The sequence below is a fragment of the Perognathus longimembris genome, chromosome 23 (assembly GCF_023159225.1).
Source record: "Perognathus longimembris pacificus isolate PPM17 chromosome 23, ASM2315922v1, whole genome shotgun sequence".
NCBI classification, from domain to species: Eukaryota; Metazoa; Chordata; class Mammalia; order Rodentia; family Heteromyidae; genus Perognathus; species Perognathus longimembris.
The window spans coordinates 5,916,002-5,933,706 of NC_063183.1; the positions used below are offsets into that span (position 1 = coordinate 5,916,002).

General features: G+C 47.2%; 1 protein-coding gene and 1 pseudogene across 1 annotated transcript; one reads left to right on the plus strand and one right to left on the minus strand.

Moving 5' to 3' along the window:
- Positions 1-2,595: 2,595 nt before the first annotated feature.
- Positions 2,596-17,500, minus strand: LOC125340490 (nuclear factor of activated T cells 2 interacting protein). Its single transcript, XM_048332116.1, is given in 9 exon segments — positions 2,596-4,117; positions 4,311-4,420; positions 4,530-4,674; positions 6,445-6,631; positions 6,723-6,803; positions 7,565-7,688; positions 14,884-14,956; positions 17,118-17,264; positions 17,266-17,500. Coding segments are annotated over 9 exon segments (1,242 nt in total). The 5' UTR covers positions 17,482-17,500; the 3' UTR covers positions 2,596-3,958.
- LOC125340492 lies at positions 9,331-10,350 on the plus strand (annotated as a pseudogene).
- Positions 17,501-17,705: the final 205 nt, after the last annotated feature.

Here is a 17,705-nt window from a genome sequence, read left to right on the forward strand (position 1 = left end):
TAATCTATAAAGTGGGAAAAACACTTAGAATTGCTCTGAGGATGAAGGCATTATAGGGAGGGAGGGAGGGAGGAAGAGAGCCAAGTTTGGTACATGGCACTGAGTATTTATTGACATATTTTTGTTGGGGGCCTGAACTTGAGTCCCAGGTGCTATCCATCTTAGCCTTTTGCTCAAAGCTGGCGCCACAACTCCATGTCTGGCTCTATTTCCCACTTCTAAATTTCTACTGGTTAATTGGAGTTTAGAATCTCATGACAGATCTTCAGATCTGTCTCGTAATTTAGGATTACACCTGAGCCCAGCTCATTAAAGTTTTGAAGGTCTCTCTAATCAGGAGAGCTTTACAAAGTTGATGTCTCGGGGCTGGGGATATAGCCTAGCGGCAAGAGTGCCTGCCTCGGATACGCGAGGCCCTAGGTTCGATTCCCCAGCACCACATATACAGAAAACGGCCAGAAGCGGCGCTGTGGCTCAAGTGGCAGAGTGCTAGCCTTGAGCAGGAAGAAGCCAGGGACAGTGCTCAGGCCCTGAGTCCAAGGCCCAGGACTGGCAAAAAAAAAAAACTAAGATACCAAAGTTGATGTCTCAACAGCTTAAGACACAGAAATGGTGAATAATCTCTTTTGTCATAGAAGAAACCAATTATTTTAGTGAAGCCACTCCCATTCCCTCTTCAGATTGCTAGGGAAGGCAGATGGAAACTGGAACATTCTATCATTTGCTAGAAGAGCAACGAACGGTGTTTTGAAGAAGCATAGCCAAATGGTGAAGCTGGGTAGATAGAGCAACCAACGGTGTTTTGAAGAAGCATAGCCAAATGGTGAAGCTAGGTAGATGCATAGTTTATTACTAGTGGGAGGACTGCATTCCATTCTATTTCCCCTGAGGAAAATGACAGGTACCCATCAAGAATCCCTACAATACAGCCTGCAATGGCCATAGTTAGAACTGGGTTTGAATAGGTGACAAAAATCCTAAAGTAACAGTGCACAAAGTTCCTCTTTTTTGTAAAAGACCAGAATCAGTGCTGCAGGAGGGGTACCGCGCTGTGTGGAGCTGAGACCTGCATTGTCCTCCCATGGGGCTACAATTCTAGAGGCTTCTTCCAGTCAGTAAGACTGCTACACTTGCCACTTCGGCAGGAAGCAAAGGACAAAGCCACACAATGCCCTTGGGAGAATTCCTGGACGTGGCCCCCCTCTGTCCCTTACACCCCAGATCCTGCATTGGCATTTGACCACATCTAGCTAGATTACTTCTGATTATATGCTGGAAATGTACACAGATTACTATGTATTTTTCAGGCAACAATAACGAGAAAGTCTGTACAGGCTCAGCATAGATGTAATTTTTTTCTTTTATTAGACAGGGTTTCACTATGTAGCAGCACAGGTTGCCCTCAAACTCACCATCCTCCTGTCTCAGCCTCCCATGTGCTGGAATTACAGGCATGTGTAACCATACCTGCTTTCCCTAATATGTTCACTGCATGGCAGGTTGAATCTCCAAGTTCAACTTTGTGGACCACAGGAATAACTATACTGTTTTTATTCTGAATATCTCTGAATTCTGCTAAAAGCCATGGGTCTATTAACCTGAAGGAGGAAAAATGGGGTGAGGGAGTAACTAATAATCTGTCACAGGACTTTAGTGGAGCCTCATGAGGGTCATAAAGACAGAAATCCTCAAGTACACACATGTTGGGTATTCCCATTTATTTTGTTGAGACTGCATACATAATTTTTAATATTCTCAAACTTATTGATAAACACAAATATGAAAGAGTAGAGTTACACACCATATCGATTCTTTAAAGGCCATAAAATTCAAAGGAATGATACACTGCCACAAAATAATTTTTTTTTTTTTTTTTTTTTTTTTTTTGCCAGTCCTGGGGCTTGGGACTCAGGGCCTGAGCACTATGCCTGGCTTTTTTTTGCTCAAGGCTAGCACTCTACCACTTGAACCACAGTGCCACTTCTGGCTGTTTCTTTGTATGTGGTGCTGAAGAATTGAACCCAGGGCTTCATGCATGCATGGCAAGCACTCTACCGCTAAGCCACATTCCCAGCTCCACAAAATAGTTTTTAAAGCAGTTGACATGTTTGTGAAACTATACTTACCACATATCGCTTGGAGATTAATGGCTTTTAGTAGACAAAACTGAGAAGCCTGGCTCATTATATGCTTAAAAAAGAATTAAAGAATAAAACTTGGTCTCCCACACAAAGGTGCATTTTAATGTTCTGAAGTGAAGTAATAATACTTAGCAACCAGCAGAGCTTGGCATCAACCAAAACAGAGCCGTGTTTGCCACACAGAACAGCTGCTGAGTCAGTGTGATCCACTGAACTTTAGCCCCATTTAGGGACCTCATAATGAGAGGAAAAACCAGCCCACTAACAGCAGGAAATGAAAACATCTCTCTTAAGTCTTAATTAAGAAGTCAAAAAACAACAAATGTTTTAGGAAAAGTCAATTTGTTTACTTGAAATTTAAGAATGCTCAGTGAAGGATCCTGTGAGCTGCAGAATGTTATTTGCAATCATCCAGGATCTTAGGATCAACTCCTCAGAATAAAGAGAGCTGCTGAGAGAAAGAGCAGTTCACAGGTAGAGAACACAAAGAGGGGAGGAGCAGGGGTATGAAAATCCCCAGACCAGCCATGACCAGAAGAACGCCCATTAAAACATGGTGCCACTTTATACCTGTTACACTGGCAAACACAGACTGTCAGGCCATGCCCGGTACTGGTGAGGACAGAAAGGAAAGCCCCAAGTGGGAGGCCAAGCTACACTCGGAAGAAAAACCTGCAAAGCCAGAGGAATTAACTGTAGGGCCCATACTCGCACCCTGTGTACATAGGCTAGAGAAGGCTCTACTCAGGCTCAGAAAGGGCCATAGAAAAGGATGTTTATCATGGCCTTGGATTCAGTGCAGAGGAGATGGAGGTAGCCAGGTACCTCCTACTTAAGGCAACATGTGAGTAAAATCCACCTGAAGCCACTGGGTCAGCAATGATCTCAGAGCAAAGACCTAGGGGCTAGATCTTCATACACACAGCCGGGCCAGTAAATCTGCTGCACAATACCACGGATACACAGTGAAAAAACAGTCACTGGGAAAATATTTATAGCGATATTTTATCTTAAAAGGTGCAAAATAAACATATTAAATGGGGTGTTTCTAGGAGGGGACAGCATGAGGAAAATAGAAAAACCCGTAACAGCAGAGAATCCTTTGCACGGAACTGTTATTCTTAAGAGCCAAAACAAAATGGCTGTGTGCAGCTAGCTGTAGCTCCAGTGTGCATACCAGGAAGTGTGATCCAGAGGGGCAGGGCCATGGAGGGACAAGGGAGGGGCCAAGCTGACACTGAACTTCCGGTACCCTTCTTCATACTTGAACCTCGGCCTCTGTGGCCCTGCGAGCTGGCTCATCTTCTCTGTCTGCAGTGTTCTTTCTCTGCAGGCCATGCTCCTACCCAAGCAAACTTCACACTGGGCCCCAGGTAACAACAGAGCCATGTTGGTGCTGCACGTGATGTTGACCCCAGGCCCTCATTTATTCCAACTACCTCTCCAGCTACAAAGGAAGGTTCCCAGAACGGACATTTTGCCACAGCAACAGGTGAAGAGGTGGTGAAAGAGTAGGGCTAGGGGAGACGACGCCTCCATATTCTGGAACTGCAAAGTTCAGCACATGTGCATGGAGCCACGGGCCACCATGGCAGCCACAACCACTTTCCAGTGACCAGTAAGTGGCTAATGGCTTGGATCAGGGTGAACAGGAGACAGGGCCAAAGTCACTGGTTTTGTTTCTGCTTAAAGATAAGTTCTGTTTTAATTTCTGCTAGCCCTTATGGGGCCAAAAGTAAAAAAAAAAAAATAAAATAACAAAAAGTGGGAGACATTCTCCCCAAGTCCAGCGAAGCCTCTAACCATGGAAGGGGTTTTCAGCCCCAGACCTCGATGAGGTCCCCAGATTCCATGCCCAGATCCGCCGGTAGCTCTTTGCCTGACAGCTTTGTTCCATCATAGAAGAAGGAGAGCTTGTGTCCAGAGAGTCCCATGGCCTCCTCGTAGCGTGACATGAGGGTCTGGAGAGGAGAATCCTAGAGGGAAAGATCCAGATGAAAACTGGGAAAGAGGCTGGGGGATTCTGTCTTGATGGAGTCGATGATTGCACATCTTGGAACAGGAGCTCAGCAATTGCGAATGCAGAGGACTCTGTCCTGTTCAGTGCTAAGAGACAACAAAGGAAGAGAAAGGGACAGACAGCATGGGATAGCCATTTCTCCCACTCACTTGAGCCAGTGAGATCTCAAGCTTCTGGTGTTTCTCCTTCCCCTGCACGTGGAGCTGAAGCTCTTGGGATGTCTCTGCGGTCTCCAGAGGACTTGCCAGGACCACACAGTCTGTGGAAGGAGAGATTGGGGGGCAGGACTAAGTAGGTAGCTGCAATCAGGGCTCTCTCTGGAACTTCCGCCATATTCCCCAATCCCTCTTTTCTGTCCTTCCACTCACCGATGATGTCAGCCACTCCAAGCTTTAGGGACCTGGGAGTGGCAGTTGGGGACAGTTCTGTCTCTCCAAAGAGCAAGAGGATCCTGCTTGGGGACACCCTGAGATGGGCAGCCATGTGGTCCACCACTCTCTGCAGGGGTTCCGACTAGGGAGAGAGGTCAAAGAGAAAAGGAAACTTTCCCACGTGGAAATTCCCGATCTACCCTCACCCCAGCAGAACCTCCCCAAACACAAGTGTCTGGCCTGGGCTACTTGCTGAACTCCTCAGTTCCAAGTTTCACCATATTTACCTGGAAAAGTAGAGAGTAAAATCACAGAGTAAAGGGCCCAGGTGAGTGGCACAAAGAAGTCTCCTGGTCAGAAGGAGAAGAGAGGGCGCAAAGTCCAGCAGCGGGGGTGAGAGCCCAGCCAGGCAGGGGTGCCCTCCCAAACTCCAGCGCATGGTGCCACCGGGGAAGAGAGTCAGTGTCACATCTTTCTATTTTTTTCAGACAAGCCAGAAATCTAGGCTTTTGTCTGAAACCACCCACTGCCAAATGGGATAACAAACTGGAACTCAGTGCCTCATATATGCTAGGCAAGTTATCTACCATGGCATTACGCCTCCTGCCACTCACATATACCTAGAGCTCTCTACAGCAGAGCAAAGAAAGCAGGTGCTAGCTTGTGTGTAGCGGCCTGACCCACACATGATGCTCATTGAGGCTCGTTCCACTGAGCAGTCCCGGTGTTGAACATCCCTACACACAAATCGGACTTTGTCAGGAAGGCGGGGGACAACTCAGGCAGATTAAGTGGCATGTGCCGTTCCCATGTGGTGACAGCCATCACAAGATAAACATAAGGCCCCAGGAGGAGAGAGACTATTGGGGCAAATACTCCCCCCAAAATCATGCAACCTAAGTGGAGCCTTGAAGAACAGGTAGAGCCAGGTGCTGTGGCTTGCATCTGTAATCCAAGCTACCCAGAAGGCTGAGATCTGAGGATCTGGATTTGAAGCCAGCCCAGGCAGGAGTCTGTGAGACTCTCATCTCAAATGAACTACCAAAGAAGTGGCGCTGTGGCTCAAGTGGTAGAGTGCTAGCCTTAAGCAAAAAGAAGCCAGGGACAGTGCTCAGGCCCTGAGTTCAAGCCCCAGGACTGGCAAAAAAAACCCAAATCAAATGAACTACCAAAAAAGCCACAAGTAAAGCTGGGGGGGCTCAAGTGGCAGAGCAAAAAGAAGCTCAGGGAAAGTACCCAGGCCCTGAGTTCAAGCGCTAGGACTGGCAAATAAATGGGGGTGGGGGGAGCCAGATGCTAGTGGCTCACAACCATAATCACAGCTACACAGGCAGCTGAGATATGATGATTACAGTTCAAAGCAGGCTTGAGCAGAAAAGTCCCAGACTTTTTTTTTCATCTCTATTTAACCAAGAAAAAGTCATGAGGCTGGGAATATGGCCTAGTGGCAAGAGTACTTGCCTCGTATACATGAAGCACTGGGTTCAATTCCCCAGCACCACATATATAGAAAACAGCCAGAAGTGGCGCTGTGGCTCAAGTGGCAGAGTGCTAGCCCAGGGACAGTGCTCAGGCTCTGAGTCCAAGGTCCAGGACTGGCAAAAGAAAAAGTCATGACTCAAGTGGATGAACACTAACCTTGAGTGAAAAAGCCAAGCAAGAGCACAAGGCAGAGTTCAAAACCCACTTCTGGAACAACAACAAAGAAAAAAGAGAGAAAGAAAGAGAGGGGGAAATGAGGACACACTACACAGAGGGACCAGTGCAGGCAAAGACTCGGAGGGACAGAGTGGCACACAGCTCCTGAGAGCAGGATGGGAAGAAAGCCCATCCTGCCTGTACACTCATGCTGGACACCACTCTCTCCAAAGTCAGCTCCTGGGCCTTCTCTTGCCAATCCGCAAGCACTCACCATTTTGATGGGCAATCTGACCACCTCGGCCCGACAGCGGATTTTGAGCCGGAAGATCCTGGGGTTCTCCGGCAGGACCGGCCCCTCCACCAAAACCACTTCATCATCTTGGTTCAGGTGCTCGTGGCTCTGGGACTGCTTGGGGCTCAGGCAGGACTGGAGATCCCGGAGACGCTTGTTCACCTCCCTGAGGGGCAAGCAGGACACTTGGTTGGCTGAGGCTGCTCACTCATCCCACATGCCCCACTTTCCCCCAGCCACAGCCCCATCACAGGCACCTTAGCTTCTGAAGTGCCCGAGTATGCTTTCTGCTTTTGTTCCTTGGTAGAGGTGGGGGGGACGGAGACGAGTCCTGAACCCTGGAGAGAGAAGAGAGGGACAGGTTGGAGACAAAGGACAGATGGGCAGGGAGCAACAGAGTCAGCAGGAAGGCCCTGCAAGTACCAGAAGACAGGGAGATCGGAACAGACAAGTTAGCACAGGCTGGGAAGGTAGCCTAGTGGCAAGAGTGCTCGCCTTGCATGCATGAAGCCCTGGGTTTGATTCCTGAGTACCACATACACAGAAAAGGCTGGAAGTGGCGCTGTGGCTCAAGTGGCAGAGTGCTAGCCTTGAGCAAAAAAAAGCCAGGGACAGTGCTCAGGCCCAAAGCTCAAGCCCCAGGACTGACAAAAAAAAAAAAAAAAAGTTAGCACATGTTTGTATTTATAAGACCCAAATATGAGGGAGGGAAAAATGCCTCACTTTAAATAATTACTTCCCAGATAGGTGTCTGATTCCATCTGGTACAGTCTGGATCTGACTAGTCACCTACGTAACAATTCTCCAAACTATCCCCTAGGTGTAGATAAGGAAGGGAGCAGAAAGAAGGCAGATGGTGGCCTGCAGGCTCCCTTAACCAGTGTACTATCTCTCCTCAGACTCCTCCCACACGGTCTCAAAGCTCCCGTCATCCTCTGCTCCTGCCACCTCTTCTCCCAGTAGTGTCATTCAAGAAGGAATCTCAATTCTCCTTCCAAGCCCTTCTGCTCTCAGGAGCCAGCCCAGGGTCCTGCCTGCCTCAGCTTACCTCTCCACCTCCCTCCTGCTCCCAGGGTCCACGTGTCCCAGGCTCACTCACAGAACCACCTTCGCTGCCTTCTCTTCTTTCTCATTCTTACTCCTCAGCTTACTCTTCCAGGAAGAGCTTGGAACCGGAAGTTCCTCAGAGTGAGGAGGACTGGTAAAATCTGCCATATCTGTTTCTGGGGACAAGAGGAGAAGAAAGTGGAAAGAATTAGCCAAGAGAGGACAGAGGGAGCCCAAAGAGAAACAAGTCAGAGTCCTTAAGAAGAGCCTGGGGAAGCCAGGTGTGGCGGCACATACTTGTAATCCCAGCCCTCAAGAGGCTGAGGCAGAGAGATCCCTAGTTTCAGGCTAGCCTGGGCTATAAAACTCTCATCTTTAAAAAAAAAAAAGTTGGGGGCTAGAAATATGGCCTAGTGGTAGAGTGCTTGCCTGAAGCCCTGGGTTTGATTCCTCATATGGGTTTGACACCACATATACAGAAAAAGCTGGAAGTGGTGCTGTGGCTCAAGAGGTAAGAGTGCTAGCCTTGAGCAAAAAGAAGCCAAGGACAGTGCTCAGGCCCTGAATTCAAGCAGAACTGACAAAAACAAACAACCAAACAAAAAGAAAGGCATGGAGGAGGAGCTCAGGGGACCCATGGCTCACTCTTGTAATACTAGCTGCTCAAGTGACCAAGATCTAAGGATCACAGTCTGACAAATCCGTGAGACTCTTATCTCTAACTAACCAAAAGCCAGAAGTGGAGCTGTGGCTCAAGTAAAATGTCAACCTTGAGTGAAAAAGCTTAGTATCCAAACCCTGAGTTCAAGTCCCAGTATTGGCACAAAAAATCAAAAAATTAAGCCGGACAAAGCCAGACGCCAGTGGCTCATGCTTGTAATCCTAGCTGCTCAAGAGGCTGAGATAAGAGGATTACGGCTCGAAACCAGCTCAGGCAAGAAAGTCCATGAGATTCTTTATCTTCAATTAACCACCAGAAAACTGGAAGTGGCACTGTGACCCAAAGTGGTAGAGCATTAGCCTTGATCACAAAAGCTCAGGGACAGTGCCCAGGACCTAAATTCAAGTACCACAACCGATAAAAAAAAAAACAGGGGTTGCAGGGGACAGAGACCTAGAGGCAGAGTTCAGTGACAGACTTCTGCCTAGCATTAAGAAGCGAAGAGCTCAGGTGCCAGTGGCTCATTTCTGTAATCCTAGCTACTCAAGAGGCTGAGATCTGAGGATTGTGGTTGGATGCTAGTCTGGGAAGGAAAGTCTGTAAGACTCTTATCTCCAATTAACAAAAAAACAAAAACAAAAAAACTCCAGAAATACAGCTGTGACTTCTTGAGCAAAACCGCTCAGGGACAGTTTAGGCCCTGAGTTCAAGCCCCAAGACCAGCACAAAAGAAAAAAAAAATTTTTTTTTAATTTTAAAGGTTCAGTGTCTAGGGCTGGGACTATGGCCTAGTGGAAGAGTGCTTGCCTTGTATACATGAAGCCCTGAGTTCGATTCCTCAGCATCACATATATAGAAAAGGCCAGAAGTGATGCTGTGGCTCAAGTGGTAGAGTGCTAGCCTTGAACAAAAAGAAGCCAGGGCCAGTGCTCAGAGTTCAAGCCCCAGGACTGTCAAAAAGAAAAAGAAAAAAAAAAAAGGTTCAATGTCTAGAACCAGGAGGAAAAAAATTTAAGAGGATAGCTTTACCCCACACAGACACACAGACACACACAGACACACACAGACACACACACACACACACACACACACTGCTGGGCCTGCGTATGGAGCTGTGTATATGAGTCTCTAATCTGCAAGATGGGGTTTAAGTTGTCAAGAATAAGGCCTACTTCAAGAGATACCAAGTGAAATTTAGAAGGTGGTGAGAGGATAAAACTGACTACTATGCTAGGAAATACTTGAGTGATCCAAGACAAAAATTAAGTACAACACACTCAAATACAGGATGATAATTCATGTAACCAACAGAGATATTATTTTTCAGATTGCTTTTGCACACAAGGTGATATGATCGTCTGTGCATTATACGCACACAAACTACCCAAGTATGCAATGAGTCAGCCTAATTATGCGGCCACCAGTGGTACTGGCTTGCGCTGGCCTGCAGGCTTCTCAATAGGTTTGGCATAGACAAGATCTATGAAGGCCAAGTGGAGGTGACTGAGAAGAATACAATGTGGAAAGTATTGGTGGTAAACCAAGTGCCTTCACTTGTGTAGGATGCAGGCCTTGCCAGAACTGTAACTGGCAATGAAGTTTTTGGTGCTCTGAAGGGAGCTGTAGATAGATGCATGTTCATCTCTCATAGTACCAAATAATTCCCTGGTTATGATCTGAGGATCGTGGTTCAAAGCCAGCCCCGGCAGAAAAGTCCGTGACACTCTTATCTCCAATAAACTACTCAGGAAAAGCCAGAAGTAGTTCTATGGATCAAGTGGTAGTGTACTAGCCTTCAGCACAAAATGAGTTCAAGCCCCAGGACTGGCAAAAAAAAAAAAAAAAAGAGGAACATAACTCCATACATGATGGAAGAGATAGATGTACAAGAAGGCACATGCTGCTATAGGAGAGAATTTAGTATATGAGAAAAAGCCCAAAGAAAAGTGAAGAGGCAGAGGTGGAATCGTCCCCAAATGTCCCTTGCCCAAAATGAGGAAGGGTGTAATAAATATGACAAGAAATGTACTATCTTATTATGTAACTGTACCCCCTCTGTATATCACCTTGTCAATTAAATTTAATTTAAAAAAATGTCCCTTGCCCAGAAGAAAGATTGAGTAGCTCAAAAGAAGGCAAGCTTCCTCAGAGCTCAGGAGAGGGCTGCTGGGAGCTAAATCAAATGAATTAATTGCTATCTATCTAATCTAATCTAATCTATTTGCCAGTCCTGCGGCTTGAACTCAGGGCCTGGGCACTGTACCTGAGCTTCTTTTGCTCAAGGCTAGCACTCTACCACTTGAGCCACAGCACCACTTTCAGCTTTTTTTGTTTATGTGGTGCTAAGGAATTGAACCTAGGGCTCCATGAATGCTAGGCAAGCACTCTACCTCTAAGCCACATTCCCAGTCCCTCAAACAAATTTCTATGAATATTTTTTTTACAAAGATAATAAATTTATTGACAAACAGCTAAAAAATAAAAATGAAAAATAAAAACAAAAACAAAAATGAAACAAACAAACAAACAAAAAACAATGTAAGAAAAGCGCCTGAGAGGGGCTGGGAATATGGCCTAGTGGTAGAGTGCTTGCCTCGCATACATGAAGTCCTGGGTTCGATTCCTCACCACCACATATATAGAAAAAGCCAGAAGTGGTGCTGTGGCTCAAGTGTCAGAGTGCTAGCCTTGAGCAAAAAGAAGCCAGGGTTCAGGCCCTGCATTCAAGCCCAGAACTGGAAAAAAAGAAAAAAAATCCAGAGAAAGGATACTGCAGACAGGTTTAGGAAAACTAGACAATACTAAAAAAGTGTTCAAAGAGCATAACTGTTAATATTTTTCTTTAAATCTCTCAGTGTGTGTGTGTGTGTGTGTGTGTGTGTCTAGGAACTGAACCCAAGGTCTCAAGCTTGTTAGGCAAACACTCTACCACTGAGCTAATGTCCTAGACCCTTTTGTACATTAGTCTTTTTAAATTGGCCAGAATATCCTCTAACTTGTGATCCTCCTACCTCAGCCCACAGGGATTACAGGTATGTGCCACCACACCTAGCTTAACGTAGATTGCTTTTCTTTTTTTTTTGCCAGTCCTAGGGCTTGAACTCAGGGCCTGAGCACTGTCCCTGAGCTTCTTTTGCTCAAGGCTAGCACTCTACCACTTGAGCCATAAATAGCACCACTTCTGGCCTTTTCTGTTTATGTGGTGCTCAGAAAGCAAACCCAGAGCTTCATGCATACTAGGCAAGCACTCTACCCCTAGGACACATTTCCAGACCCTCAATTTAGACTTCTAAGAAAAAATTATTCCAAAATACAAAAACAGGGGCTGGGAATGTGGCCTAGTGGTAAAATGCTCGCCTCGTACACATGAAGACCTGGGTTCAACTCCTCAGCACCACATATATAGAAAACGGACAGAAGTGGCGCTGTGGCTCAAGTAGCAGAGTGCTAGCCTTGAGCAAAAAGAAGTCAGGGACAGTGCTCAGGCCCTGAGTTCAAGCCCCAGAACTGGCAACAAAAAATAAAACCAAACAAAATACAAAAACATTTCCCATTTTCTTGCTGTGGATAAAAGATAATCATAACTCTTGGAGAACGCGGGCAGCTGTGAACTCCTTCTCTCGAATTCCAGATTCGAAATGACTGCTTCGGAAAGAAGAGGAACCACATGCAGACATCATTGACTTGATGGCTTGGTTTGGAGTCCTCTAATACTGGGAATTGTGGTGTTTTAAAAATGTCATTAGAACCTTTTGAGGATATTTTATAAGGGCAAATTTGATACCATGACATGCTAACATTTTATCAGTGCCCTTTTCCAACCTTAATTGGGTTATGTGGGTTGTCTTAATGTAAATGCCAAGCTTCTGAATAAATTTTAATTGAAATGTCAAAAAAAAAAAAAAAAGATAATCATAAGGCTAGAGATGTAGCTTGGTAGTAGAGCATGTGTTTAACCAAGGCAAGGTTTAACACACACACACACACACACACACAACAACAACAACAACAACAACAACAACTAAGCCAGGCACAACAACTAAGCCAAGCACCAGGGGCTCATGCCTGTAATCCTAGTTACTCAGGAGACTGAGATATAAGGATCACCATTTGGGGCTGGGAATATGGTCTAGTGGCAAGAGTGCTTGCCTCCTAAACATGAAGCTCTTGGTTCGATTCCCCAGCACCACATATATGGAAAACGGCCAGAAGGGGCGCTGTGGCTCAGGTGGCAGAGTGCTAGCCTTGAGCGGGAAGAAGCCAGGGATGTAGCTCAGGCCCTGAGTCCAAGGCCCAGAACTGGCCAAAAAAAAAGGATCACCATTTGAAGCCAGCCCAGGCAGGAAAGTCCATGATACTCTTATCTCAAATAAACTACTCAGAAAAAGCTGGGAGTAGTGCTGTGGCTCAAGTCGTAGAGCACTAGCCTTGAAGCAAAGAAGCTAAGGGACAGCATCCAAGCCCTGATTTCAAGCCCCAGGACCGTCTCACACACACACAAAAAACTAAACACAAAACAGTGTAAACCATAAAATAAAATCCTGTCCAGATGGAGGTGTATCTCAGTGCTAAAGCACCTGCCTAATATGCCCATGTCTCATTGTTCCATTTCCAACACTACTAAATAAGGAAATAAATATTATGTGAATGAAACAATAACTCGTAGGCTAGTAGTTATCAACCAGGAGCATTTTTGCCTCCCAGAAGATATATGGCAATGTCTGGAGATAATGTCAAAATATTTGCAAGGGAGTGTGCTAGGGGTGCTATAAACTTCTACAATGTGCAAACAACTCCCCTCACACACAAAAATTCTCCAGGCCAAAATATCAAGACTGGGGCTACAACTGAGTACCTTTTACATAGTGCTTTGAGGTTCCAGGTGCTGTCCTAAACCATGTACATGGCCTGGGGGTGGGGGTGGGGCGCAAAGCAAGAGGGAGAGAGAGCTCTACATGTTCCAGTTACTTCTTTATTTATTGTGCCTGTCCTGATCTTGAATTCAGCGCCTGGGCTCTGTCCCTTACTTTTTTGCTCAAGACTGACACTCTATCACTTGAACCATAGCTCCACGTGCAGCTTTTGAGTGGTTAATTCAAGATAAAGGTCTCAAGGACTTTCCTGCCCAGGTTGGCTATTAGAACCCCAATCCTCAGAACTCAGCCTCCTGAATACCAGCACTTGTCCACATGTTCCCTTTAAACAATTCTCACCAAAATCTTCTGACATAAGTCCACTACTACAAGCTGTTAGGTCCTCTCCCTGAGGGCTACATGCAGATGCCCCCACCTCATTAAGTCTCCACCCAGTTACCTGGGTAACCTGCAGACCTGGAGGCAGTTACCACCCCTTTCCCTGAGGTCACCTCCTAATCCACCTGGCCACACCCCTTGCCCCTGCCCTAGATAAAGCAGGGCTGGGTGGGGGTCTCTCCTCTCTCTCTCTCTCTCTCTCTCTCTCTCTCTCTCTCTCTCTCTCTCTCTCTCTCTCTCTCTCTCTCTCTCTCTCTCTCTCTCTCTCTCTCTCTCTCTCTCTCTCTCTCTCTCTCTCTCTCCCTCTCTCTCTCTCTCTCTCTCTCTCTCTCTCTCTCTCTCTCTCTCTCTCTCTCTCTCTCTCCTCTCCCTCTCCCTCTCCCTTCTCTCCCTTCTCTCCCTTCTCTCCCTTCTCTCTGGCCGTGGATCATCTTGGCCACAGGCCAGCAGTTCGGTAATAAACGTTCTCTCCTGCCTGAATACCGCGGTGGCGTTCTCCTTTACCGGCTACCTACTTTAAAAACCTAACACAAGCATCTTCCTGATCTGGAAACTGAAGCAATGAAAGGCTAGATAACTTGTCCAAGGTTACACTATTCAGGGATAGAGGTGAAATTCAAATCCTGGCCAGGTATGTGATTTTTAACCAGTCCACCATCCTCCTTCACTGTCCAAAAGACTTAACCCAAGATCTGTATTTTCAGATTAGACGACTTCTGTATTAGATTTGATTCCTATTCATTTACCTTTCTTTCTTTTTTTTGCCAGTCCTGGGCCTTGAACTCAGGGCCTGAGCACTGTTCCTGGTTTCTTTTTGCTCAAGGCTAGCACTCTGCCACTTGAGCCACAACACCACTTCTGGCAATTTTCTAAATATGTGGTGCTGAGAAATGGAACCCAGGGCTCCATGTGTACGAGGCAAGCACTCTTGCCATTAGGCCATATTCCCAGCGTGATTCCTATTCATTACCTTTTACAAAAGGGTGGCAAGAATCACATCACTGGGGGAGGACCAAGGCTGGGCAGTCCATATAAAACACAAAGAACCCCCTGCTGGCTCTAGAGTGTTCACAGGAATTTGCTGCTACTTCTGGTTTTCTGGTAGGTAATTGGAGATAAGAGTCTCATGTACTTTCTTGCCTAGGCTGGCTTTGAACCATAAACCTCAGATCTCAAGTTCCTGAGTAGCTAAGATTACAGGCATGCACCATTAGCAACAGGCTTTCTTGCTTGCCTTTTTTCTACTCAAAGCAGGCCCTTTACCTCTTAAGCTGCATGCCATCTCTTTGTCTCCTAGAGCTGGTTTCAAACAGTAATCCTCAGACCTCAGCCTCTCAAGTAGCTAGGATTATAAGCATGGGCCTGCCAGAAGACACAATGAGCTGGGGAGTGTGGCTTGTAGTATAGAACTGCCTGCAGGGATGTAGATCCCAGAAGTCTCCTTAGAAATCTGCTTACCTTCTTCCGCCCCTGCAGGGTAGAGTTTCAGGAGGGAGGCATCATCTGGGATGAGGTTGAAGCTACTTTGTACCTGCAAAGACAAAGCAGGGAGTATTACTATAGCAATTCTAGTACTTACAAAAGGCATTTTATAGTCTTTTATATATAATAATGCCTTTTTCAATTTTAATATATAAGTATCCATTTGTGCCCATAATAAAAGAATGAGTCTATTTTTTTTTGGGGGGGGGGTCCTGGGGCTTGAACTCTGGGCCTGGGCACTGTCCCTGAGCTCTTCAGCTCAATACTAGCACTCTAGTGCCACAGCACCACTTCCAGTTTTCTGGTGATTAACTGCCAGCACTTAGTGTCGGCAATTAATGAATCTTGACATGGAGAGAATGTTCAATGAATATTAAGTAACTTAAGTGATGGACTTGTTGCCAAACTCCACAGTATGATTACATTTTTTAATTTTAATTTTTGTAGTTATTATTAAAGTGGTGTATAAAATGGGTGCCAGTGGGCTGGGAATATGGCTTAGTGGCAAGAGTGCTTGCCTCCTATACATGAAGCCCTGGGTTCGATTCCCCAGCACCACATATATAGAAAACGGCCAGAAGTGGTATTGTGGCTCAAGTGGCAGAGTGCTAGCCTTGAGCAAAAAGAAGCCAGGGACAGTGCTCAGGCCCTGAGTCCAAGGCCCAGGACTGGCCAGAAAAAAAAAAAAAGAAAAAAAAGGTGCTCACACCTGTAATCCTAGCTACTCAGGAGGCTAAGATCTAAGGATCATGGTTCAAAGCTAGCCCGGGCTGGAAAGTCCATGAGACACTTAACTCCAATTAACTACCAGAAAACCAGAAATGGCGCTGTGGCTCAAAGCAATAGAGCACTAGCTTTGAGCTGAAGAGTTCAGGGACAGCACCCAAACCCAGTTCAAGCCCCAGAACTGACACACTGACACACACACACACACACACACACACACACGATGCACAGAGGGAGTATGATTTGTTTTTGTCAGTCCTGGGGCTTGAACTCAGGGCCTGGGTGTTGTCCCTGAGCTTCTTTTGCTCAAAGGCTGGCCTCTACCACTTGAGCTCAGCGCCACTTTTGGCTTTTTCTGTTTATGTGGTACTGAAGAACTGAACCCAGGGCTTCATGCATGCTAAAGCACGCACTCTACCACTAAACCCCATTCCCAGCTTCAGAGGGGGTATGATTATATCTTAATAATAACAACATCAAAGTGACAACTGAAATAAATCTAAGCATACATCAAAATGAGAAAAACAGTTTATTTCTAGTATGCTTTCTATCTCAAAATTATACAATTTATATGTAACTTTTGGGCAAGATACAGGAGGGGGAAACTGGAGAAAGCAAAGGAGTGACATGGTCCAAAAAAGAAATGTACTCATGACTTGACTCATGAAATAGTAACCCCTCTGTATAACACCTTAGTAATAACAATAAAATTTTATTAAGAACGTTATATATTTCTTATTAGGTTGCAATATTTTTCGGTAACCTCGCTGATTTTTCTGATCAACAAAACATCAATCAACAATATTTTTATATGAAAAAGCATTTTTTTTTTTAAAGAGGGGGAGAGGTGTCAACCCGAAGTCTTCCCGGGACTGATCAGAAAAACTGGAGGTGGTTCTTCCCTAACATCAGCTCTAAATCCTGCCTAAGGATGAGGTCACCTCAACCTTCTCGGTGGTGCTCAGGAGTTCGGAACCCCACGCTGTCGACCCTTCCCTCCATCCCCTTTCCCTGAGGATCTCTGAAGACACCGGCTTAATTCTTTGCTCCTGAGTGAGAGCTATTTCCCACCCCCCACCCACCCACCCCCGCCCCCAAACCCCAGCACCGAAGGGACCCTTTAGCTCCCTTAGACCCGCCCCAACACCACCATTCCGGATCTCCATGGATCCCAGCTCCCCCGTCAACACCCCATTCCTTATCTTCCTTGTCAGAATGCTCCCAAATCCCAGCCACAGGTTCTCCTGGGGCCCCGGAATCCTAAAGCACCCCGAAGAGCTCGGCCTGCCTGCCGATGCCCCCCAGGCTACAGATCGGCTTTACCTCACACTTTATCCCCAGGGCCTCCCCACACGCCCCGGCCCGGCTGTGTCAGCCCACGCCCTCCCACCCAGGGCCGAACCCGGAATCTCGGGGCTCAGGGCTCCCGAAATCCGCGCCCCGGACCTTCTGGGGCAGCCCCGGCCTGGCCTCCCCACGCTCACCTTCCCGGAGTACACGGGAACCACGGGCGCCTCCCCGGGGTCCAGCAGCAGCCGCCGCCGCCGCCGGACCACTGTCCGAGGGCCGGAGCCCTCGCTGTCACTGTCGCTGTCGGGTCGGCGTGCGGCCGGCCCCGGGGGCTCTGCGGGCTCCGCGGGGCGGGACCGCCACCGGCTCCGCCGAGACCCCCGCCGGCTCCTCATCGCTGTCGCTGACCAAGTCCACAAACACTGGGTCCAGAGTATGCCGGACCGGAGGCCGCTGGACGTCGGGAGGCCGACCTCGACCACCCCGCGTCCCCCGAGCCCCTCGGCCGACCCGGCCGCCTCGGAGCCTCCGACCTCGCCTCCTCAGCGGTTCCGCCATCGTACTACCTCAGCCGCTACATCCCCGATCTCCCCTCGCCCAGCCCCCCCGCCAGCCTCTCATTGGACAGACAGCCTGCTTGTGAGCGCCCCTGCCCGCCCACACGCTCTGGAAAACGCCTCTCCGGCCTGTCATTGGACAGCCTACTTGCCCATCACTCACGCCCCCACTGAAACAAAGGCGCCAAAGATTCCAATCGCTGCGGTACAATCAAAGAAGGTTTC